Here is a 24,211-nt window from a genome sequence, read left to right on the forward strand (position 1 = left end):
GAACTTAAATATAAATAACCATTGCGGCTGCCGATGGCGCCTGTCACGGGTGTCTCTCGTGGCAGCCTGACCGTGCCACCTCCACCCTCCTCGCGGCGCCGGCGCCTCAGTCCCTGTAGTGTGTGGTTGGATGTCCCCGGCGGGACCGATGTCGTGGTGCCTTCGCTCTCCTTCCCGGAGAAAAGACAGAAAAAGAAAAGGCGAAGGTGTCAGGCAGCGTCCGGCAAGGGCAGGCACGGCTGGCAGCCGGGACGTCCCTGGCCGGGTCATTTTTCTCTGCTCTCCTTCCCTTCCCTCCGTGGCCCCGGGGCCGCAGCGGGGTCCCTTCGCACAGCAGAGGGGCGTTGGTCACCTGAGGAAGAAACTGTTTGGGGGGGGGGAAATAATTAAACAACCCTTTGTCCCCAAGCCCTGGCTTGGCCTCGTAATCATTGTGCGGGGCGGGAAGAGAAGAAAGCTACGCTGCAGCCTCCCCTCGACGCGGTCCCTGGCCCTCGGAGCCGCGGCCAGCGCTGTCCCCAGCCCCCGTCCCCACTCACCTGCGGTCACAGCGGCCCCTGCCCCGCGTCCTGGCTGGCCTCCAGGAGCAGCTCCTCCAGCTCCTGCTCGTTCTCGCAGCAGCTCAGCTCTGCAAGCAAACAGTTGCCGTTTCTTTCGCTCGCTTGCCTTCCCAGTTTTTTTTTTCCCCCACCTCCCCAAAAAACGTGCAGGAGCGTTACCCCGACCGCTACCAAAGAGGCTTCACGAGCTTCCCACCGAGTTCATTAACTGCAGCTCGTTTGGGAGCCTAATCAAGGAGCACTTCAAAGAAGGAAGCTCTTCAGGGCAAGGAGCTTTTCTTCGGGTTGCAATTCCCCCAGGAACAAATTACTGCGCCCGGGGCTATCCCATCGGGAAAGAAGCAGGGGATTTAAAGACCCGGGAGACACTGGCTCGGGGAACGGCTCTGCGCTCATCCCGGGCTCCGCCACGCTGCCCTGCAGCCATTTTGGGAGAGAGCGGCCGGAGCCGGGCTCGGGATCCTTGGGGATGGAGGCGCTCAGTTGCGGAGCTCTTACCGTGCTCGGCAGCACAGCTCTCCATTTTCCCATCCCTGTCCAAGGACGACTCCGGCAGAGCTTGTGCAAAATCCTTCAGCCGGTCGGGAAGGGGAGTGTCGCAGGCCGTGCTCTCGCAGGCCGTGAGGTCGCCCTGCTTGGGGTCGGAGCCGGCGCTCGGCACCGCCAGCGCCGTTGCCGAGCTGGCGGCGGATTCGGGAACCGCTCCGTTCACCCGAGGTGCCAGAAGTTCAGGTTTTGCGTCCGGAGCCGGGCTCTGGGGCTCGGTGGGTTTCCTGGCGGCACCGGCGGCTCGCTCTGGCAGGCTCTCCACTCGCGTCACCACAAAGATTTTATGGCCTCGCCCAGGACTGGAAACTGAAATTCTTCTCTCATTTGCCTGGGAGGGCGCAGAGGTTGGAGAGGTGGCAGAACTCCCCGTGCCGGCCAGTTCCTCGGAGATGTGCAGGGCGGGTGGCTGGTCCCTCAGCTTCTCCGGGGACGGCAGCGGCTGGGGCGCGGTAGCACCATCGGCAGAGTCAGCGTGTTCCGTCAGTTCGCTCAAGTCCTTTGACTCTAACCCAGCGCCCGCCTCCTTGTCCGTATCCGAATCGGAGTCGTCCTCCGCTGGCTCTGCGTCCCTGTTCTCAGAGGCCGTCAAGGTCTCCCTGGCTTCTTCCCCCTCTTCCGGAGCGGAAGTGGCGCTGCCATTTTGGCCATCCTCTGCCAGACCCTCCTCCAGAGGCTCCGTCACGATGATCTCTGGCATCGAGGCCGACTGCTGCAGCTTCTGTTCCTTCTCATTCTTCTCCTTGGCCAGGACAAAGTTGCGTTTGCATCTCTCCTGGATCTCGGCCAGGAGAGTCTTCTGGGTTTTGAGAAAACCTTTTACCTGTGAGGGAAGAGAAACCATCACTTGGAACATTCCTAGATCAGCCGCCTGGGAACAATTGGCTCCACGTTTATTTTCCAGCCAGGCACGCCGTACCAGGGTGTTTTCTTCCTCCGCCCCTCCAAGACGTGACTGATGTTTCCCCAAGAAACAATTAAACTGCCCGAGAACCGAGTTCCTCAAGGACTTCTTCTCAAAGCGATTACCACCAGGATCACGGGATTCCCAGCCTGGGGGCAGCCAGCGGAGCAGGACCCCAGCTGACGGGTGCTGGCTGGCGCCTGTTCACAGCAGGGGCTGGACCTCTCCAGAACTTCCCCCTGACCCGAGTCGCGGTGTTGGGACGCGTTTGGCATCCCAGCGCAGGCTGCGGGCCGGGAAGCAGCCGTTATCTTACAGGCCAACCTTTGCACAAAACCACGTGGCCGCAGGCTGGGCAGGAATTCATTTCAGCTAAAAAATGGGAAAGCAGCAGAGCCGAGCAGCAGCCCGGAGGCGTCACCCTCGAGGACGGTGTTTTCCTGCCGGCGGGGGGCTCAGCGAGACCCCCCGAAAGGGCAAGAGAGGGGCGGGCGAGCGGGTGAGTTACCTACCGACTCCTTCTTGGGCTCCCTGTCCAAGTCAAGGCGCAGCAGCGACTGGTTGACGTTCAGGGCCAGCGACAACGCTATGAGGCCGCCCATCTTGATCTCGTTCTCTCGCAGGTCCAGGCGAAGCAGCCGCGGGCTCTCTGCGACAAACTCCGCCACCGCCACGGCACCTGCAAGGGACGAGAGGGTCTCCGGTGAGGACAGGGAGCCGGCCGTGACACCGTCGGTCCCCTGACGGTGCACCTCCGGATGGCATCTGGCGGAGCTCGGCATTTCGGGAGGGACGGGGGACGTCAGCGGGAGTTGGGCGCCAGGCACCCTGCGTGCTCGGCAACAAGGTTCGCACAGGGCGCAGGAGACGCCAGAGCCACCAAACCCACGGGATGAGGTGGCCCTGGACAGGCCAACCGTGGCGATTTGGTTAGAGCTGGGCTGTGTCCCTCGTGCAGACCCCAGGCAGCTGCAGGACCCAATCAAGCCACCTTCTCAAGAACTAAAGCGGACGCTGCGTGCTGCTGCAGAGCAAGGGAAGCTCCGCGGGGCCTGCAGAACTTTCGGCGGGCGAGCTGCCAGCCGAACCGGAGCTGTAGTCGGCGCAGCCGGCCTCCACCCACCTTCGCAGGTCAGTTTGGTGGACGCCAAGCCAAGGCGGAGGATGGAGCGGTTCCCAATCAGCCCAGTCTTCAGGTTGCGGACGCCTTCATTCCCGATGGGGTTGTGACCCAGGTTCAAGGTCTCCAGGCTCTGTGTGAGAGGCTGCGGGCACCCAGGGGAAAAACAGCTCGAGACTGACGCGACGGCACGTACGTCTCAAGCTCGAGCAGGTCTAACTCACGGCTGTTCCTCTAAGCACACTGCCGAGGACGCCCGAGCAGCAGCGGAGGGGGACAAGGGACAGGTTCTCTGAGGGACACGTCACGCCAACCCGCTCGGCCGATACGCTCCCACCGCTGCCTGGATCCGGCCCCGACGGCCGCAGGAGAGACGTCTCTCCGGGAGCGAAGCCGAGCGCCCGGTGCTAAGCAGTCGCCCCCAGGAAGGCGCTGAGATCTACTCACCAGCGTCATCCCCAGATAGCCCATGCCGGTGTGAGTCAGCTGGTTGTTCCACAAAACCAGAGTGACCAGCCCTTTCTGCTGCTCCTTCAGCCCTTCGCAGATGTACGCCAAGCCTGGAAAACAGCCGGGGCTCAGCCCTCCCCTGCCGGCGCGGATTCTGCCGGCTCCGACAGCGCCTTCCTCACTTCCTCCGATTCCGTCGCTCTGCTCGGGCGCTGCCCCACACCGGGCAGGGTGGACAGATGGCAGGACGCCAGCGCCCAGGCCGCGACGGAGCAAAGCCGTGGCCAAGCCCAGGCACCGGCAGCACGTCGGAACACCGTCCCCTCTCCAAACCCCTTCTCCCAGCTGCTTGATTTGACCTCGGCTGCGGGCAATCACGCGCACAAAGAGGCAACACAACCTCCGGCACATAAAATCAATCAGCGCTAGGCTGGAGCCTTTGGAGTAGGGTACGAAAGCTCCGGGGAGAGAGTCAAGAGGCGCAGGGATACGGGAGGCGCTCGGGGTGCCCGGGCTGAGGGCAGGTACCCTTAAATTGCTGCAAACATACTTCTTCGATAAGCACACGGCACCCCGATGCCAATGACGCTGCAGAGACCACAGCGACGCCCGAGCAAGCGACTTCCGCCGCGTACAGCCCCACCGCCTCTCGTTATTAAGCACCCAAAGATGTGGGGGATGTGGCAGCTGACCTGGAAGGCAGCAAATTAATATTTGCACCTTAGGGTGGGACCCGTCCGGCTGCATGGGTGGCCACAACAGCGCCAGTGACATCCAGCTCAGTCACGCTCAGCTACCTAAGGCAGCCGAGGCGGCTCGTGCGGAGCGAGCGCGGCTCCTCTGCCGGACCACGGCACTGGGCCGAGCTACCGGCATCGCTGACCAGAAACAGCCGGGACTGAAGGCCGGGCTGGCATCGTTTCGCAGTTTCTGGGTTGCTGTTAGATTTGGCCGCTCGTTTGGCTCCAGGGAGGAGAGGGGAAAAAGAAACAAATGGGAGCAGGAGATGGAGGGAGCTGAAAGACGCGACTCCGAGGTATCCCCACCTCTCCCTACCCTCGGGAGCTGCCGTGCGCCTCACAGCCCGGCCCAGGAAGCAATCCAAGTTTCTCTAATGATCTTAGCTTTAAAAGCCGAGACGTTTACCTTGTCAAAACGCTTTTGGCGTGTTGAAGCTGCTCTGTGCACCCCCTCCTGCTTCGGCTCAGCTCGACAGCTGTGCCTTGCAGCTGAACTCCTCCTTGCCTTAAACCTGGGTCAAAACTCTGGGGAATCCGGGCAGCGAGGGGCCCTCACCTGAGTCCAGGATGTGGTTGTTCCTCAGGTCGAGCAGCTGCAGGCAGCAGTTGAACTTCAGCAGGTTGCCGAGTTGAGCCGAGTCTTGCGTGCCATTCAGTTTGTTATCGGCCAGGTACAGCTCCTGCAGGTTCACGTTCATCTTCAGAGCCATGGCTGAAAAGGTGGAAAACCAGCACCTCAACCCGCATCCCGCACAGACAAGAGGCGCTGCCGGCCGGCGTGCCCCTCCGGTCACGGCCTTCACACAACGTGCAGGGCTTGGGAGCGTCCTGGCCGCGCCGTTCCAATCGCGCCCACGCGATGCCACAGAGCGAGCGGCTGCCGGCACGCGCTCAGGGCTGTCGTCGGCACCCGCCACGGTCAGTTGGGATGCCAGCTGAAATCCCCGGCCGGATTTCCGAAGCGTTTGGCCAGCAGCGGGATCCCACACGAGCCCCTTTTTGCTCTCTCACCCGCAGAGGGAAGCGGCGGCGGTGGTTTGTGACGGCACGAAGGGGCTGGCTGCCACGGCCAGAGGCATTGTCAGTTCACGCAGGGCACGTGCCCTCCCCAGCACACTGCCTTTGTCCGGCTAGGCCAACCTAATCAACGATTAAACCCCAGAAACGCTGCCCTGCCAGAACCCTTAGCTCATCACCACTACCGCGGCACCGCCGTCAGCTTCAGCCCAGCCACGATTTATCGTTCATTCATCAGCTTAGCGATGGGAGCTGGCACAGAAGCACCCAACTTCCCACCTGGGACAGACACGGGCGCTGCCACACAGTCGGCACGGGCACACCGGCAGCGACGGCCCCGAGGCCTCGCTGCGCATCGCCAGGATGGCGAGCCCAGCGTCGGCACCGCTCTGACCCACGCATCTCGTCGTGTTTCGGGACACGGGCAGGCGCTGCGGACGCCGGAGCTCCGTGCTCACTCTCCGCCGACTCACCCAGCACCACGAGCGGGCGTCCCGAGAGGTTAGTGTTTTCCAAGTGCAGGACGACCAGGCTGCTGCTGATGCGCAGGGCGCGCGCCATGAAGGCCACCGAATGGTCCGGAAAGGGCGTGCTTCGGGCATCCAGGTACTGCAGGCAGCTCGTCTGGGAGGAAGACATGAGAGGGATCAGCGCTCGGCCCCGCGCAGCCTTGGCCACTGTTTTTTTGGCTATTTTACAGACCCAGTCCCATCCTGGCCACCGACGCTGCCTCTGGGCCGCTCAGATAAGAGCTCCCGGGATGATTTACGCCCATGCGAAACACGGTTTTGATCACCCCCACGGGCTTCAGATACCAGGCAAAGAGCCAGAAGGAACCCCTCCGATAACTCTGTGCATCGGGACAGCCCGCACCAAGCTCCATGCTCGAACCGCGCAGTTCGATAAACACCTTCTCTCCCGGAGAATCGCCTCCGCGCACAGCCTGCTGTCACCCTCAAGCTACGGCATCGGGGCGAACGCGCTTCACGCGACTGTAGCAGCATCACGTTCTCTGCCCAGAGAGGCGGTGGATGCCCCGTCCCTGGAAACATTCCAGGCCAGGCTGGCCGGGGCTCTGAGCAACCTGATCCGGTTGGAGATGTCCCTGCTCCGTGCGGGGGGTTGGACTGGGTGGCCCTTAAAGGTCCCTTCCAACCCAAACCAGTTTGTGATTCTATGATTCTCCAAAGAAAAGCTTCCCTCGTCCTTAGGCACCCGAGCATGTGCTGCTCTCAGCTTTCTGGACTTGGGAAGGCACCGAGCCACGTGTCCTTTGTCTGGGGTTTGCCTCTGAGCCCTACGATCCTTCCCTGGCTTCACACACGATGTCTATTCCTGCTCGAGATCCACGGCACGCCAACGCCCTCTGGTTGGCCGATTTACCATTTTCTGTGCTAACATAAGCCCTTTCACACCTCCAGATTCTCCCTCACCCCCCCAGAAACTGAAAGTCCCAAGCTGCAGCACCACACCTGTGTACAGGCGGCCAGTTTTAAAGCACCACTACGAGGTCAGCCAGCACCTCGCGGTGACATTCGGCTTCTCCAAAACACGGGGTGGGCACTGCCCGCGCTGCGCGAGCTCCGCTTCCCGGTATCAGCCCCGCCGTGAAGAAGCCAGCGCGGCGGGGAACGCTATCGGGACGCAGGCTTTCCAACCGGAGTTGCGCAACGTGCTGGCGGTGCTGGGTGAAACACTGGCAGGGTCAAAATTAAAATTAGCAGCTCAAGAGGTAATTGCGGATCGAGGGTGGTTTTGCGCCGCACCCTGAACAGGAGCACACGGGATGCTGCCTCCTCTGCTCAGCTTTCAGAGCCAACTCAAGCTCTGAACAATGAGGTTAATTAGCCCTGCAAAGCCAAAACACCAGCGCTAGTCATCCTGCCGTAAAGATAATGAATACCCAGCTCCAGAGGCTGACCCTGCAAGCACGCCATTAATAACAGCCTGCTCTTTTTTTTTTCGCTGGGATCTGCATTTCCATTTTCTCTGCTCCGGGTGCTCACCTCGTGGCAGGTGGGAAGGGTGAATTTTTTTTTTTTCCTGCCTCCGAGCCCGGGCTAACCAAGTCTTTCTCGGTGGTTTTCTGGATAGGAGAGCACAAAACCACACCTACGGTCTCAAGAAGCACAGAGGAGTCCAAGAGAGCCTCACCCGAGACCACCCGTGAGCCGCAGGGAGAAAAGCCGGCGCTGAAAATGCCCGTGAGCGAGCACAAACCTTCCTCAGCATCTGGGCAGCTGCCTGCCAGCCTCGGGCGCCGATGCGTCTGTTAAAGGAGATGTTGAGGTGCGTCGCGGACTCGTAATACTCGATCGTGTCAAATAACGACGCGGCACCCTGCAAACCAAAGGCAGACGGAAAAGCTGCGTTAAGCAGGCAGAGGCTGAGCCGAGTCTGAGGGGGAGCAGGGGGAACGAGGTTTTGCTGTGCTAGGACGCAAGCGGCTCGGGCACAAGCTGGCTCCTCCAGACACCTCTCACACAACCTCATGTCACCGCTCCGGTATTCAGGCATCAAGTTCTCGCAGACAAAGTCTGTGACCACCCTCCAAGGCAGCCCAGGCGACAAAACCCCCTCCTTCAACCTCAATCGCAAAGAAGTTGGCGCCTCAGGTGATGAGTCTGCCTGACCCCAGGCCCGCTGGCACCGTAGCACTTGGCGTCCCCCGCCCTGCGCCCAGCGGCCCGGTGTGCGCCCCCGGCTACGGCACAGCCGGGTTCCCCCGCTCCAGCCTCTTCAAGGGACTCTCTGCAGATTTGCCACCCACAAATACTCCAGGAGGACAAAAAAAAAAAAAAAACAAACATAGAAAAAACCCCACATCTCGCCATGCCTCCCATCGGGCACGTGCTCGGGGACTGTCACCGGGGCAGACGGGGACCCGGCAAGGCCTGCGATGGGACGATGGCTCCGGGCGCAGGCTGTGCCGGCAGAGCCGCCTCCCGAGGCAAAGCCTGCGGGTGAAGATCTCCACCAGCGAGCCCGGGACGGACGGCACCTTGCAGAGGGATTCAGCTCCCACCCTGCCCCTCTCGGCACCGGGAGAGAAAGTGAACTCAGCCGGAGCCGGTTACAGCACCAGGGATGTGCGGGCGCTGGAACGACACTTCGGAGGATACAGGAAAATGTTTTGGTTTTTTTTTCCTGGATATTCAACCTGAGCTGAGGCCGGGCTATGGACTCGGTGCCTGTCCACTCTCTGTGGGGTTATCGAGCTCCGCACGCAGCAGCAACACTCCCCCAGCCAAGAAACCACCTGAAAAATCCAATCAGGCTAAAAAAAAAAAAAAAAAAAAAGGTATAAACCCCAAGATTTACAGCAGGGTTAGGGCTAGGAGTGAAAGGGATTAGCAGAGCAGGGCTCACGCCTGTGAAACACCTAAAGCTCCTACGGCAGAAGCGGAACAATTTGCTTAATGACATAATGAGCCTCTTCGGAGAAAATTAGCCAAAATGTATGCTGGAGCGGCCAGAGAAGAGCCACAAAAACGCTGCAGCGCTTCCAGAAAAAAATATGAGGAGAGACTTGGAGGACTGGAAAAGACCAGCACGAAGGCAAACACGAGAAAGAACAGGTCCTTCAGGGAACAGCAGGACTTTCTGCTGGAAACGGGGTGCTCATCGGCAGGAAACGAGGAGGAGAATCTCGGTACCAGATGACTAAGTCCCCGCGGTGACGCGCCCAGGGGAAAAAGGCTGCTGATGCTGAATGAATCGGAGGGACGAGACGGGAGCAGGAGGTCTGCGAGGGGCCTGCATTAACCCTCCGTGGTTGTTTTCCCCCGGCAGCAGACCCGGAGACACATCGGACACCTCGTGCCCCGCAGACAGCGTCGCTCTAACGCAACCGAGGTCTGCAACCTCTCTGCCCGCACCGGCCAGCTCCGAAGCTACGGGCTCCGTTTAAACGGTTAACGCGTAACTGTTCTCCTGCAAGATAACCAGCCGAACGAAGCACAGCACCATTGTACAGCTGGACCAGGAGCCGCCATCCGAGTCACATTTTTCCCCACTTTATTTCGGACGTGGGCAGCAGCCCCGAGAAGCTCATGGCTGCTGAGCCTTCCCAAAGCGCTGCTCGAGCAGGAAAAGCGAGGCGGGGAAAAAAGAGCTTCCAAGCCAACACGGACAAGACAGGTCTGAGGCCAGGTTTGGGATACAGATGGACGATGCAGGAAAAACAAGACCTTGAAGACACAAGGACTGAATGGGGATGCTCCAGGGCGAGGGGAACTTGGGATCAGAGCTGGCTAACAATTTTTAACCACTTCCCCAATTTTTAACTTCTGCTTACCTGCTAGGATGTGAACTCAGGGCCCCAGGCGTTGCGAGGGAAGAGGAAGGCAAGTAGGGGCGGGATGGGACGCGCAGAAGGGAGCCTGAACCTCATCCTCAGCCCCGAAAAGCCACCTGAGAGCCAGCCACAATTCCCTCTGCTTTCACAACAGTTTTTAAAGGATGTATTTAAGATGCCTGGGAGCTTCGTGGCCGCCCAGGCTTCAGAGCAAGTGGTCAACCTCTTCCTTGTGGAGCAGCAAACACTGCACCAGCAGACTGAAATACGAGCACGGGTATGACAGGAATGGGTACAGCAACACAGTTCAGCCCTGAAAAAATAACTCAGTGCCCCAGAGGAGCTAAGGACGGATGGCCACTCATGAGGTTTGCCTTAGCTGCGAAACAGGAACGAGAAGCTGGGAGAGGTCATGGCGACTTACATCTTCATCCAAGTTTGTTTGTTCCAAATCAACCATTTTGAACCGGACCCGCTTGAAAACTTCTTCCAGCGCCTCACAGGCTTTGTAATCCAGCTTCTCCCCTGGGGAAAGAGCAGAATGAGGTGAACTTGGGTGCTTCAGTGTGGGCACGTACGGCACGTACGGGGCCGGACAGCGTGAGCTCGAGAGCCCCAAGCCGCAGGACAGAGGAAACGTGGAAAGGCGACTTCCGCCCTCGTTCGGAGGCAGCCCACCTCTCAAACAACCCGCCCGAAGGGAAATTCAAACCCAATACTGGGCATTCACGCTGACGCGTGCCTGGCCCAGCAGCAGAAAGCATCACCTCAGATGAGTATTTCTCGTTAACAGACAGGGACCGGCCATTGCAGGGAGCTCGGAAAGCCGCGCTGGGGCTCGCCAAGCAGCGCCACGAGCCTGGCGAGGGATCCGCAGGGAGACTTCAGAGAGGACGTCTCTCGCTCGGTGACACGCGGCGAGCTCAGAGGATTTTGGAAATCCACCTAAAAACCAGCGCGGTTCCTCACCCAACACAGATCAGCCACAGCAGCAATGCTTTCGCTGCCTAAAACTCGCCAAAAAATGGGATTTCTGTCTCCCTGCTGAGCAGAGCCCGCCCCCTGCCAGCCTCAGTCCATCTGGAATGACATTACGAGCATCTCTGCTGACAATCCAACAGCCAGCCGATTACTCCTTTGGCTACATAACAACACCACGGGGTCAAAAGCAAATCCCTGCACGCGCGTTGTAAATACGCACGCTGTTTTAGCGCCTCTGACAAATTGCATTATTCACGGTTCCATTTCGGGCAGCGCTGGCACAAGCTGCCTCGAGAATGTTTCCCAAGACTTCGGGCTTTTTACGTACTTAGCTATTTGTGCATTTCCTAGGAGCATCTCGCCAGCCGGGTGCAGCAGCAAGTCTCCAGAACCTGAGACGCTGGCCAGCCCGCAGGCAAGCCGCGATGGCTCGTCCCCCCGGCTTGCGGGGCTGTGACTCCCCCCGTACCTCTGCACAAGCTACTTCTGGTTGAAAAACCACTAAGTTTTCCCCAAAAATCATCTGTGCTGACTGCTTGTAGACGCCGCAGTGGTGGCCAGCAGGTGAATCTGCCAGGCAAATTGAATTTGGGGAGGGGAGGACCTGCAAACGCAGAGGGGGAAGCTCTGCCTTTCCTCCCAGCACCAGCAGATTCCGTCCCTCGCGTGAAGAACAAGGCGACAGCAGCCACATCTGCTGCACCATCGCCCCCACGCTGCGAAGCCACCGATCCCCTCCGAAACACGGAAAGGCGAAAAGGTAGCAGCAATGGTCACCCACTGGGGTTTCTGGCAGCCCTACCAGCCTGCACCCCACCGGCACCGCCCCGGCTGGTAGAGCCTCATCAGCGAAGGCGACGGGAAGCCAGCCTGGGCTCCCCAAATACATCACCCTTCCCACGTCAGAGCCAAGCCACGGGCCGCTCTCCCCCTGCGGAGCCGGGAATTCACCCGACGAGGGCAGGGCGAGCTGCAGTCCCTCGCCAGCTCCCTCCAACGTCTCAAAGCGGGAGGAGGCCACATCCGACACCGGCCCGAGTGAAAAAGGCGGAACGGCAGCTTAAAATAAACCCAGAGCTTTGTTTCTGTTGAAATAACAACCGCGAGGGGGATCCAGCGCAGAGGAGAAGCGGCTGCACACCGGGTGGTAACCGGCCACGCAAAGCAAGTGCTGCGGAGGGGGACTACAAACCCTTCGCTAGAGGCTGAGCGCGGCTGCGCCGGCGCTATATCTCGTATAACGGCACAGAGCAAGCAGCAGCCCGGCTTCTGCATCGCTCGGGGTCTTCCGAGAAACTCCCACTTCTAGGGGAAGTGGGATCTGGCTGCGCAGCCACCTGACGACCGCGGGGTTTGTAAGAAGTCAAGAAAACACTCCTGCCTGGCAAAGCTGAGTCCAACCAACGGCAACGGGGCCTGTAAAAGGTATTATTTTGGGGGTGTGTCTGGGCAAGCTCCTGTTCCTACTCCTCTAGCAGCGGCTCAGCTCAGGACACAGCTACCCCAGCTCCTCATACAGCGAGGTATTTTCTTGGGTTCGTTAACAGCAGCTCCCAAGCGGCTCCCCAGCCTTTGGGTCTCCCCCTCGACACCGAATAAGTGACAACAGGCAGCAAGCGCTACGGATTAAACCCCAAGGCTGCAGCCCCCACAGACGGCTTCTGGCCCTAGGGCCAAGATGGAGCAAACTCCACGCATTCTCACATCTGTTGAGTTTCGTGGGAAACCGGGACGGCCTGGGCAGGACCTCAGCAGGAGGCAGGCGCTGCCAGGACAACCCAGGGCTGAGAGGAGCGACAGCGACACCATCACTCTTCAAAGAAAGAACGCTCCGGCCAACGCCAACCATTCCATCTTTTCCCCGGCGGCGCTGGGGGAGCAGTCCCCGCCAGGCAGCTGCTCTTGCTGCCGGTCCCCCAGGTTGTTTTCGGGAGGCACCCCCCAGCACGGAGGGGGAGAAGAGACTCTTTAGGGAGGGAAGGAGACCAGCAGAAGACAGGAGGAGAGATGCAATGACTTGCTGTGAGAAGAACCCCCTGTAAAATATTTGCCCAGCAGAGACCTTGCAGGGAAACAAAGGCAACCTTCTTGCTACGGAGACGCTCCACAAAGGCATCTTTGTTCACGAAGATGTTTGCTGTAAGAAGAGTTAACTGGGACACCTTTCCAGTTTTCTCATCGCGTGAGGAATTCCGAGACATCAGCTGGAAAAGTATTCCAGCAAACCTGCCCTGGCTCAGCCCTCACTGCTGCCCCAAACGCGACGTTCTGGGAGGCAGGAGGTACGAGGACGGTGCTCGGAGCTGGCGGGGGACAGCCCGCTGCGTTGCCAGTCAGTATCTCGGGTCTCTTGCTGCTGTTTCAGTGCTTCTTGACCAGGACATTAAAATATTCCTCACACAGAAACACCTCTGGTACTTACCATTCTGCTCCTGCTGGGACTGAGGCGCTCTCCCGCTCCAGCACGCCAGAGCCCCAAGCGGGACCACGCTGCCAGCAAGAGCTGGACCAAGGGAACGAAACACCAGCACTGCCCAGAAGAGAAACAAAAAATCCCCCGGTGATGGAAAAGGGGCTTACCTTTCAGATCTAAGCAGTCTATCCTGACAGTCAGATTTCCAAATTCCTGCCAAAAAAATAAAAAGCGTCATTTCGTACTCAGGAGGAGGAAGGCAGGGCAGAAGAGGAGGGGAATTAACGTGCTAGGATAACGAGGTAACATGGCAAACTGGGCAAATCCTCGCCCAAACGAAGAGAGGATACGGGAACTCTCAGCCTGAGGTTCACTCGAAATCAAAGCTGCCACCTACAGCGCTTTGCAGGCTGGATCCGCGCGAGTCGCGGGCAGAGCTGGTGACCCTCCCCGGGACAAGGTCTCGGAGCTCTACGAGGAAGATGAGGGTCTGTCCCTGCACGTGGCGGCAGCGGAGCTGCCTGGGCAAGGCACGCGAAAAAGGGAAGGCGGGTGAAAAAGCAAAAATCTTCCCTCCCAGGCCAGGGGAAGGGCTTTAAACATCACGCTCCAGCGCGCTGCGCTCAGGCGCGAGGATTCCAACGGGACTCTTATTCACCCCGCGCGAGCAGGGAAAACCACAGCACCGCGGCGGCCGCCCTGCGGGCTTCCCTCCCCTGACCACGCGCGCAAATTTCCATTGCAAACGACATCCGAGGTACAAACCGCTTTGCAAACAAGCCCGTTCAGGCCTCGCCCCGGCTCGAAGGTGGGCCGGGAGGGGGACAGTGGGGACGCCGGAGCCCACCTGCAGCACCCCCGCTGCCAGCCAGGCAGGAGCTACCCCCGCACAGCAGCGCGGAGACGGCTGCAGCTTCAGCAGGGAAGCCCAGGGTCCGGCAGCGCGTTAAATCACGCGCGTTGTTTCTGCTAGCAAACCCTTTCACTTCTGCTCTCTGCAGCAAGTTTCACCCGCCCAGAAACCCGCTCGTGCTATTCAAGCGGCAGTCTTTGCTTCCACCCAACACGCCAGCGACTGTGAACGTCCACGGCGAGCTGCGCGATGGAGGGGGGTGTGCGACCATTGGGTGCTGGGCCAGCACCTGCGCCAGCTATACCTGTATCTGCTTCAGCAGCTTGGGTATCTGCTTGCAGTTCAGCTTCTGGCAGGCTTGCTGGTAGGCGGTCACGATTTCATCAACAGTCGCGTTCTGGGCTGAAAAGGTAGAGGATGAGAATCGAGGTTATGGTTCATTTTGAAAAAGGGGAACAAGGAGGACCCAGCTAACTCCAGGCCGGTCAGCCTCAGCTCTGTGCCTGGCAAGGTCATGGAGCAGATTCTCCTGGAAACCACGCTCAGGCACATGGAGAGCAAGGAGGTGGTTGGTGACAGCCAACACGGCTTCACCAAGGGCAGAGCGTGCCTGACCAGTTTGGTGGCCTTCTATGACGGGGTGACGGCATCGGTGGACAAGGGACGAGCAACTGACATCATCTACCTGGACTTGTGCAAAGCTTCTGACACTGTCCCGCACGACATCCTTCTCTCTAAACTGGAGAGACATGGGTTTGATGGACGGACCACTCAGTGGATAAGGAGTTGGCTGGATGGCCGCACTCAGAGAGTGGTGGCCAACGGCTCGATGTCCATGTGGAGACTGGTCACCAGTGGCGTCCCTCAGGGGTCCGTGCTGGGCCCAGCCCTGTTCAACATTTTGTTGGCAACATGGACAGTGGGATAGAGTGCACCCTCAGCAAGTTCGCCGACGACACCGAGCTGTGTGGTGCCGTCGACTCGCTGGAAGGGAGGGATGCCATCCAGAGGGACCTGGACAGGCTGGAGAGGTGGGCCCGTGCCAACCTCATGAAGTTCAACCAGGCCAAGGGCAAGGTCCTGCACCTGGGTCGTGGCAATCCCAGGCACAAATCCAGGCTGGGCGGAGAATGGATGGAGAGCAGCCCTGAGGAGAAGAACTTGGGAGTGCTGGTGGCTGAGAAGCTCAACATGAGCAGGCAATGAGCCCTTGTGCCCAGAAGACCAACCGCATCCTGGGCTGCATCAGGAGAAGCGTGGCCAGCAGGTCGAGGGAGGTGATTCTCCCCCTCTACTCTGCCCTGGTGAGACCCCACCTGGAGTACTGCGTCCAGTTCTGGAGCCCCCAACACAAGAAGGACATGGACCAGTTGGAGAAGGTCCAGAGGAGGGCCACGAAGATGATAAAAGGGCTGGAGCACCTCTCTTATGAGGACAGGCAGGGAGAGCTGGGGCTGCTCAGCCTGGAGAAGAGGAGGCTCCGGGGAGACCTGAGAGCGGCTCCCAGTGCCCAAAGGGGGCTGCAGGAAAGGTGGGGAGAGGCTGTTCAGCAGGGCCTGGTGTGACAGGACGAGGGGTGATGGTTTCAAAATAGAGGGAGGCAGATTCAGATCAGATATTGGGAAAAAAATTTTTATGCTGAGGGTGGTGGGACCCTGGCCCAGGTTGCCCAGAGAGGCGGTGGATGCCCCATCCCTGGAAACGTTCCAGGCCAGGTTGGCCGGGGCTCTGAGCAACCGGATCCGGTTGGAGATGTCCCTGCTCTGTGCGGGCGGTGGGGCTGGGTGGGCTTTGGAGGTCCCTTCCCACCCAAACCGTTCTATGATCCTATGATTCCGTGGTTGTGTTCGCAGGAATCGACCCACCTGCGTCCCCCCACCGGACCCCACTGTCTGCCAGGATTTACACCGGCAGAGGAGCCTGCAAGGAGATTAGGAGGATTAAGGGCGTCCAAACGCACGGAACGAAGCAAAACCCGAGCAGAGCTTGCTCGAACCTGTCTACGGTAGCGAGCCTTGTCTTGCTCAGGCAGAAAGGGGGCCAGAGAAGCGCAGCCGGCGCCTCCTGCCTCCTCCAGCCACGCTTCGGCGCGAGAGCTGCTCTTCCGGGAGCCGAAAAGCATTCAGAAAGCGTTACGGGATGACAAACCCCAACCCTTCTCAGCAGGTTGCCGCAGTGGTTAATAAACCGTCAAACACATTCCTCTTGCTTTTGGTTTCACTCAACTTTGTTTTATCACTTGATCGCTTTGCAGTCGCCATGCGGGCACAGAGCTGGACAGGGCTCGGCCACCCCCGTGTATAACTCCAGATTTTCCCTAATCAGCTTCCAGAGACAGCTGGCGCAGCGTGCAGAGGACTCGGGGTCAGCCTGAGTCAGCGAGACATCGGCCACAAGCTCCCGGAGCCGTCATCCTCTGGTAAATACATTCTCGAAATCCAGCTTCTCGTCTGGAAGCCGCGGGAGGGGCTTTTGCTGCCGTCACCACCTCAGAACCGCTGAGCTCGGCTCCACGCAGCCGAGCGACGTTTACGCACCGTTTCTGCCTTCCCTGAATCACGGGTAATGTTGCCGTTCCAGATGCCGGGGAAGCCGACGCGGGCGGCGGGAGCTGCCCCGGGTTCACGAGCCACGTGCGGCAATGCCCACCTCCGCTCTCGGCGTGATTTCGGTTCGGCGATCGGCCCGAACAAACACTGAAGCCAGTCCCAGTCAGAAGACAATCTGGAGAAACCAGATTCCCCAGGAATCTCACCTGGCAGAGCACGAAGCAACCCCTCCACCCCATCCCCAAGGATTACGACACACAGAGAGCTCAATAAAAACCTAAACGCTCTACCAGCTGCAAAAAAAAACCCAAAAAAACAAACGAAAAACCACCGACGATTTTGATCTTCTCCCTGTTCACAACAAAGCCATCGGGCATCTCTGCAGCAGGACGCGGTCAGAGCGAGGCACAGCAGAGGCAACGCCGTGCCCCGACTCAGCTGCACCACTCAAAACCGACCTTTTGGGCAGTTTTTAGCCCTACGACCCTTCCCACGTCACCGTGGCGAGGTCTGCGGGGACAACCAACGTGCAGCCGAACAAAGCAACAAAGGTTTAAATACACCCCAAGCGAGAGCTTAACTAGGCGAGACCTAAGGACAGCTTTCACGCCCCAAAAGCCCCAGGCGACAGAAAGCATTTGCTCCTCTGAAGCAACGCGGGGATGCGTCGGGTTGCCGATTCCCCGGGAGCTGACGAAGGTGCCACGGAGGAAAATCCACCAAGGCCAAGCGCGCTCTGTATCTAAAAAAAGGAGAAATGTTAAGGTTAGCGAGGGGATTAGCAGCGCATTGCAACGTTTCTGATCCCATCTGTCACCGGAATGCTGTCCTCAAAAAAAAAAAGTCAAGGATGATTTTGAGGGAAGCAAGGAGAGTAAAGCTGCTGCTGTCCTAACGCGGACAAGCGTCTTGGAAGAGCAAGGCCACGGGGTGATTGAAGCGTCTGCGAATCCGCCTCCAAAATGTTCCGGCTGAAGGATCTCTCCCCAAATCTGAACTCAAACAAGCTTTGCTCATCTGGATTTTACCAGTTCCTGGCAGTAAAATGCTTTGGTCTGCCCTCTCCTGGGTGGAAATCCTAAATTTTAACCACCCTCGTCGCTGGAGGCAGTGGATTTGCTTCTGCTTCCTTCCGTGCGCGTCCTGGCAGATCTCCGTTCCCACCTCGTGGCGCTGGCCGGGCCCCGCTGGAAGGGCAGTGGTAAGAAGGAACGGGTCTCGCGGTCCTCTCGAGCTGCTTCCAACGTCCCTCTCCGCACAGCAACGTGCACCAAAAAGCTCGCTGCCCCGTGGGCCGAGAGCCACGCCGGCGCTGCGGTCCACGAGGATCGGAGCGACTCCTCGTTTCCGAAGAACGTCCCGGGACGATTTCATCCACGTGGCTGAATGCTCACGAGCAGATGCAGATCACCGCTGGGAACCTCTCACCCGTTACTCCCAGCTCTCTTTCAGGCTTCAGACCCCAGCGCCGAGTCTGTTCCCACCTCCCAGGTGAGCACCGGAGCTCCTGCACCTGCCGGGTGGTGGAAAAGGCCCCGACTTTACCCCTGGAGTCGCAACCGCTCCTGGAACCACACAGGGAAGGCCAAGAACAGCAGCGAGCCTGGCACCCACTCCATACGTCCCCGGAACTGGCGATCCCTGCGGCGCTTCTGGCACGAGATCACGCAGCCGGCCCGTAACCCTTCCACGGGTTCAGATCTTCTTGGTGGGGCTGCTGGCAGGAGCAGGTGGGATCTGGTCTCGGTTTCGCTCTCCTGAAGCCTTCACGGAGGTTAAACGCCAACACCGAGCAGCGGTTCTTCCCGCAAGGCTTGGGCTCCGCTCCGAGGCCACCTCGCTCTTCTGAAACTCAGATCCACAAACAATATTCTTACTTTTGCCCGAACAACGCACCCCCTAGGATCAGCGCCGAGACCTTCCGAGGGAACGTCCTTGCTAGATATCAGGGTTTTTAATTAAAAAGAACCTTTACGCTGGTTTTTAGAGCGTCACGTTCCTGCTCGTTTCTCTCCTTCCCTTTTGCAAAGGGCCCTGCTCTTGTCCGTTTGCGGTAACGAAGCCTGCAAGTCAATATTAATATTTCCTGTTTGAGCTCTGTCTTGCAGCTCACCAGCAAATATTTGCACTGCCTGTAACATCCGCGTTCAAAAAAAAAAATCCCTTGAAATCGCTGGGAAAAGCCTTTTTTTTTTTTTTTGGGCAGAGCGGGGCAGCAGACGAGGGTCAAAGCCAATCCCACGACGCGCGTTTTCCAGACGCTCCGGAGCTGGCAGAAGGGCTCCACGCTGCTCGAGCCGCCCGTAAACGAGGCAGAGCAGTTCCGCGAACAGGTTTGATAAAACACGCGTTTCCACAGCGCTGGGCGGGCGACTCGACCGAGCAAAGCGCGGCCGAACCCCGGCTCGGGTGGAATTACCCACAGCTTCAAATACCTGGTTTTAGGAAGAGCAGGTTGGAGACCGCACGGGTTCCAGTCAGAGCATCCCCATCAGGGTCCGGGATCCAGCCTTCCTTAAAGCCTGCCCCCAAAATAATCCCAGTAAAGGACAAAACGAGACGAAAACAGAGCTCGCCTCACGGTGCTTCCGGTCCCCCAGGAGGACAGCGGCCGCAGAAGACTTTGACGTGTTTCCCTGACAGAAAACTACGATGTATTTCTCAGACAACGACCGGCTTTGACCCTGCTCATGTCCTGACCCCCTCCGCCATTTTAAAACTCTGCGCTAACGTCCCCAAACAGAGTTAATTACCTTATTCATCAATCTCTTTATTATTGCTCGGTGGATTAAGATCCAAAGAGCGGTAATGAGGGTATTTCCCAACCTCCTGTGTAACTCCACGTGTTTCATATGATGATTTCCTACTAATTTTCGCCCACAGCTCCTGGTAGAGCGGCCGCCGGCTTCACCAGGAGCTGCTCCAACACAGGCACTGGAAGACACAAACCGCGGTGGCTCAGCCAACGAGGCACTGGCAGAAAGCCTGGAAAACTGAGAAACAGAAACCAGAAAAGGTAATGGATACGGTTTAAAATGAAAATAACGCTTCTTCCTGCGAAAGACGACAGCGGCCTCGTGCCGCTCTCCTCTTCCCGGCCACCAAAAGCACCGTTTACATGTGTTTCGCCCTTGACTACGAGCTCTTGGCGGTTTGTTTTTTACTCCAGCTCCTGCGAGGAGCCCCCGGGGGTGCTGCAACACAGGCACCAACAAACCCAGATCGCCCAGAAAGGATCTTCAGATCCCCTGGGATTTACCTTTCCCGAAAGGCCCCTAATCCACCCAGGCGCTGGGATGACACAGAGGCCCTGCCCGCGAGGAAGCACAGCACCGAGGAGGGAGCACCCCTCAAATCCCAGCAGAGCCCGGCGTCCCCACGCCGCCTACCCGCCCTGCCCACGGTGGGCCTCGCTTCGCCTGCTCCTCCGTCCTCGCCCACGCCCGGGACAACACGGCACCAGAGCAAACAGGTCGTTATTTATTAACAGGCCGCCAGCTGCAGCCAGCTTGTCTTCTCGGCCTCCGCGTCACGGAGGAGAAAAGTTGATTTTTTCACAGGCTCACGTCGTAGTTTGCTTAGTTTTGACCCCCACGCTCGCTTCAAGCTCGTACCCCAGCGGGCAGAGCATAAGGAAAACGATGCGCAAGTCCACGCAGGGAGCAGGGACGTCACTGTCCCCATGCTGCTCAGCGAGCACGTCCCAAAATCCCATCGGACAAGGAAAGGGCAGCGACTTTGACGCAACCTAATCAAGTGATTTACCTCTATCCTCGAGTCACCACGAGATCTCTAACTCTTTGCCTCCGCTCGGGAGCACCTTGCTGCCACTTCTCCTGGGCCAGGCTTCGCATCCCGTCTCCCCACGCAAGGGGGACAGCAGCTGGGAAGAAAATTTTTTTCTTCTCTAGGGAAGCGTGAAAAAAAAAAAGTGACCCAGCAGAGGAGTTTGCCGGCAACCAAGTGGCTCCGTCGCTCTCGGGCTGGCGGCAGGGGAAGCCTCTGGCTTCCCTCCCCAGGCGCAGGGGTCCTGAGCTTTCTAACAAAGCAGTTGGCGAAGCCGCAGGAGGCGGGGGGAGGAAAGAAAGGGGCACTTTTCTTCCCTCGTCCCGCGCTCTGGCTCATTTCCCAGTGAGCAGCACAGCATCCGCAAACCACACACCCGCGGGATGCCGGCGTCTGGCCCTAAATCCTCCCCTCTCCGGGTACAGCCGGCACCTATCTCATCCCAGCCAACCCCTTGGATCTACGCGGGCTTAAATCAAGACAGGCTTTGCCGTAAAACAAGCCGGGGAAAAAAGCCGGGACGAGCGTTCGGGTTTTGTGGGTTAAACCCAGTGCAGCACCTTCACTGGCGGGGGCACGGGGCAGCCACGCGACCGCCGAAGGGAAGGCGCAGAGGGGCGGCTCAGGGCAGAAAGCGTCGTAATTTAACCCGACATCGATCTGGGCGAGGCGGCGGAGAGGCCAGTACTGCAGCCTGGCAATAAAGAATTAAAGGCAGAAATAATTAATGCCAATTGGCGAGGTTTCACAGGAGGGAGGGCTGAGGAACAGAACCCGACGCGGCTCCGTACAGAGGCCGCGGCTCAGGCAGCTCTGTCGGATCAGGATGCTTTAACGGTGCAACAGTGCCAGGGGACAAAAAGAAGCTAAAAAAAGATAAATACTAAAGAAAAAAAAAAAAAGCAACGGTGCTTGATTCAGTAAGAAACGTGACGCTACAAAGCCCCTGACCGCCTCTTGGCGGATACGCGCTGCAAGAGGCAAGGAGATTGCTGACGTTCAGGTACTGCTGGTGTAAAAAATAAATCCAGTGCCTGCCCTGTGGGCTGAGAAACCGGGAGCAGACAGGCTCACCGCCCGTTAAACGTCAAATGACCCTCGCGATGCTCCAAACGTCTCCTCCCCCGCGCCGTGCAGCGCCAAGCTCCGCAGTAAACCCTACGTCTTCTTTACCTTCCCCTTCCAAACCCTCCAGCGCTTCGGGGTGGCGAGCGCCTCGGAGAGGAGGATCCAAACCTGTGAGCGAGCGGCGGCACTGCCCAGCCCACCGCGCGCCGCCCGGCAAAACCGGCCCTGCCGGTACTGCCCGGGAAGGAGGTTTTGGATTCAAGTAGCCAGAAGGAAGTTAAACAAGCAGAGGCGCGTCCGCCAGAGCAACTCCAGCCGATGAACGATGAATGAGAGGTAAATAAAGCCTCAAATAAAAACAGTTATTATCCACACGTGAGAGGAAGAATAAAGGTGGCGTCACAGGCAACACGCTCCTGAAGTCAAGGGAAAGGCAGGTCCCGGATATCGGCTCTGCCCTGAACGACACCAGCTTCCCCAAATCCAGGGCCACCACGACCAGCAGCGTACGGGACTCCTCTCCGATCAGAGAGGGGAAATTTGGGGCCCCGCACGCCGGGCGCCTTCGGGGGCCGAAGCCTGAGGTCAACCGGCTTTAAAGAAACGGCCCCCAACACCCGAAGGGCACGACGCCTTTGGGGAAAGGCCCTAGCTCGGAGCCGGCGTGCCCGGAGCCCCGGGAAAGGCAAGCTGGGCTGAGGAACCTGCCCCTCCCAGGCTCCCTCTGGGACAAGGCGATCTGGGAAGAGCGGCGCGGCGGAGAGCAGCGAGCAACGGCCGTTCTCCGGGGCGGCGGCGAAGGGCCTGGGGGACGAGCCCCGGGTTTGCTTCACCAGGTGAACGTCACGTCTTCATCTGGAGCAGGATCGAAACAGCGGAAATTCCACGTTTACACAGCTGGCAGGACACATAAACAACAAAATCGCCTTAGCGAGCCGCTTCTCTCCGTTGCTAGAGGCATTTCACAGAGGCATCCGGCTCCCAGTCGTCGCCGTGGGACGAGCCAGCTAACACCGAGCGATAAAACCGGGACCGATCGGTGCTACGTAACGAGATCCAGCGCCTTTTAGGCCACGTCGACGTCCACACAGTGGAACTGGAATGGGTCTCATCGCTCAAGGAGCTGCGCAACTGGAAAAAACTTGGGAGAGACCAAATTTCTGGCTTGCGATACAGTAAAAAAAAACAATAAAAATAAAAACGCCTGTTTAGCTCCCAGAGAGGAGGTGCATCTGCGGGTTACTGATAATTTTTGGTGGCAGGTGCTGCAGCTGTTTGGTTCGGGATAGAGAAACGCAGCTCGCGGTGTGAACCCCGCTGAGCAGTGGCCTGCGAGGGGTTTTTGGGGTGGCCGCGCTCGTCCCGCAGCGCGACGTCCTTCGCCGTATTTCCAGCCGGTTCCCGCGTTTCGGTACGGTACAAAGAACGTCCCGACGTCTGCAGCCAGCCGCGTCACGCAATGGTCGGGAGCCCTGGAGGCATCCCAGTCCAAATCCCCTCACCCAGCGCAGCAGAAGGGTCTCAAGCGGAGCCCCCGACAGGTTCGGCATCCACCGGCAGCGGCTCCACGGACACCAGGAGAACGGGTGCCGGCGTTTCGCTGAGCTCACGTTCTGGCTGCGCCCCTCGTTCGGGGACGCTGCCCAGGAACACGGCGCTCCTCTGCTCGCCACGCGGAGCTCCCCGCGGCGCCAGAGGGGCCGGGGCGGACATCAGCGTCCAGCAGCGTTACCAAAACCTCCGCGATCTCAGAGGCACAAAGCTCCAGTTGGTCTCCTTTCTCCTCCCTTGCGCAGGCGAAGCTTCAGCAAGGTTTTGGGGAAGAGACGCTGGTTTCTCCACGTTGCTGCCGTGGGACCATCGCCCTCCTTGACGGCGGTGGGCGGCACAGACCCCCGCCGGAGAGCCGGGCACGGGCAGGGCTCTCCCACCGCACCGGTGGAGCCCAACCGTCGCCACCTTTCCCACCGCGCTGGCTCAGGGCGGCAAAGGCGGGAGCTTCCCTCCGGGACAAAGCGCAGCCGAAGCTTTCCACGGGCTGGGAGGACAGGGGCGGCTGCTCCCCCACCACCGGCATCGATTTCCCTCTGCGGCTCCGCTGGGCCCACGGGTTCGGCACAAACCGCCCCAGTCGGCGGTTTCGGGGGCCGCTCGGGGCCAGCTTCGGCTGCGGCTGGAGAGTTCTCTCCTCCGGGGCCTGAAGCAAGGCCTCTGCTTCGGTTTCTCCGCCACCGGCCCGGCTCCAAGCCCGGGGCCCCACCTCGAGAAGCCAAATCCCCGCGTCCGGCCCCCGCTCCCCCCGCCCCCAGCGCCCTTACCGTGTCTCCAGGGATCCTTGGGGTCCACCGCCCCGGAGACCAAGTTCTCGTCTGAGGGGAACCTCACGCGCTTGACACCAGGCCGCAGCTGCTCGTCCTCGGTTTCTCCGGTCGCAGGGGCCTCGGCGGGCAGCGGGTCTTCACTGCCGGGTTCGGGGTAACGGAACACCGGCCTGTCGCCCTTCCCCCAGGCCGCCATAACGCGGAGCTCCCCCTCCTCACCGCCGCCTCAGGGGCATCGCCCGCTACGGAGGGGCCGGGCGGGGGTCGAGGCCGCCGCCGGGCACGGGAGCGGAGCCGCCGCCTCCCGCCAGCGCCTCCGCACTTTCACCGCGACGGCGGGGAGGGGAGGGAGGAACCGGGGCAGGCGGGAGAGAAGGGGGGAGATTGGGGGAGGCGGGGAACGGGGAAGGGACAAGGCCACGCCGCTGCGGTCAGGCCCCCTCTCCTCGCGCCGGGGACCGGCGGTGGCGAATCTGCGGCCGCGAACGTTGCGGGCCCGGCGGCGAACGTTCCAGGGGCCGGCGGCGGGCGGCTCTCCGCCGCCGCACTTTCGCCGCGGCCAGGAGGAGGAAGAAGAGGAAGCGGAAGAGGCGGAAGAGGAAGCGG

The 24,211-nt window shown here is 59.6% G+C and overlaps 1 protein-coding gene and 1 long non-coding RNA gene across 3 annotated transcripts; both read right to left on the bottom strand.

Moving 5' to 3' along the window:
* Positions 1-24,196, bottom strand: PPP1R37 (protein phosphatase 1 regulatory subunit 37). Of its 2 annotated transcripts, none has more exons than XM_086769206.1 (13): positions 23,603-24,195; positions 14,186-14,283; positions 13,196-13,241; positions 10,059-10,159; positions 7,558-7,677; positions 5,811-5,961; positions 4,877-5,032; positions 3,578-3,690; positions 3,134-3,275; positions 2,523-2,689; positions 1,059-1,929; positions 540-628; positions 1-170 (listed from the first exon to the last, which is right to left on the bottom strand). In XM_086769206.1, exons 1-12 carry the CDS (start codon positions 23,799-23,801, stop codon positions 546-548), a joined length of 2,247 nt encoding a protein of 748 aa, XP_086625332.1. In that variant the 5' UTR covers positions 23,802-24,195; the 3' UTR covers positions 1-170; positions 540-545. The 2 variants fall into 2 exon arrangements, with proteins under 2 accessions (XP_086625332.1, XP_086625333.1); XM_086769207.1 differs by lacking the exon at positions 1-170 and adding an exon at positions 208-352 and having other exon boundaries at positions 23,603-24,196.
* On the bottom strand, positions 18,941-20,266 carry LOC147596946 (uncharacterized). Its single transcript, XR_015261300.1, has 3 exons — positions 20,196-20,266; positions 19,184-19,423; positions 18,941-19,066 (listed from the first exon to the last, which is right to left on the bottom strand). It is a non-coding gene; the product is annotated as an uncharacterized LOC147596946 (long non-coding RNA).
* Positions 24,197-24,211: the final 15 nt, after the last annotated feature.

This window comes from Chlamydotis macqueenii, chromosome 31 (genome assembly GCF_036417535.1).
Source record: "Chlamydotis macqueenii isolate bChlMac1 chromosome 31, bChlMac1.mat, whole genome shotgun sequence".
Lineage (NCBI taxonomy): Eukaryota > Metazoa > Chordata > Aves > Otidiformes > Otididae > Chlamydotis > Chlamydotis macqueenii.

Excerpts from the sequence above, each read along its gene's own strand:
- PPP1R37 (XM_086769206.1), bottom strand. The coding sequence starts at position 23,801 with ATGGCGGCCTGGGGGAAGGGCGACAGGCCGGTGTTCCGTTACCCCGAA. Across the intron at positions 7,678-10,058 it reads AAACAAACTTGGATGAAGAT|GGTGCCGCGTCGTTATTTGA; the intron begins GTAAGTCGCCAT and ends TTTGGTTTGCAG. Across the intron at positions 3,276-3,577 it reads GCTATCTGGGGATGACGCTG|CCTCTCACACAGAGCCTGGA; the intron begins GTGAGTAGATCT and ends GGGTGCCCGCAG.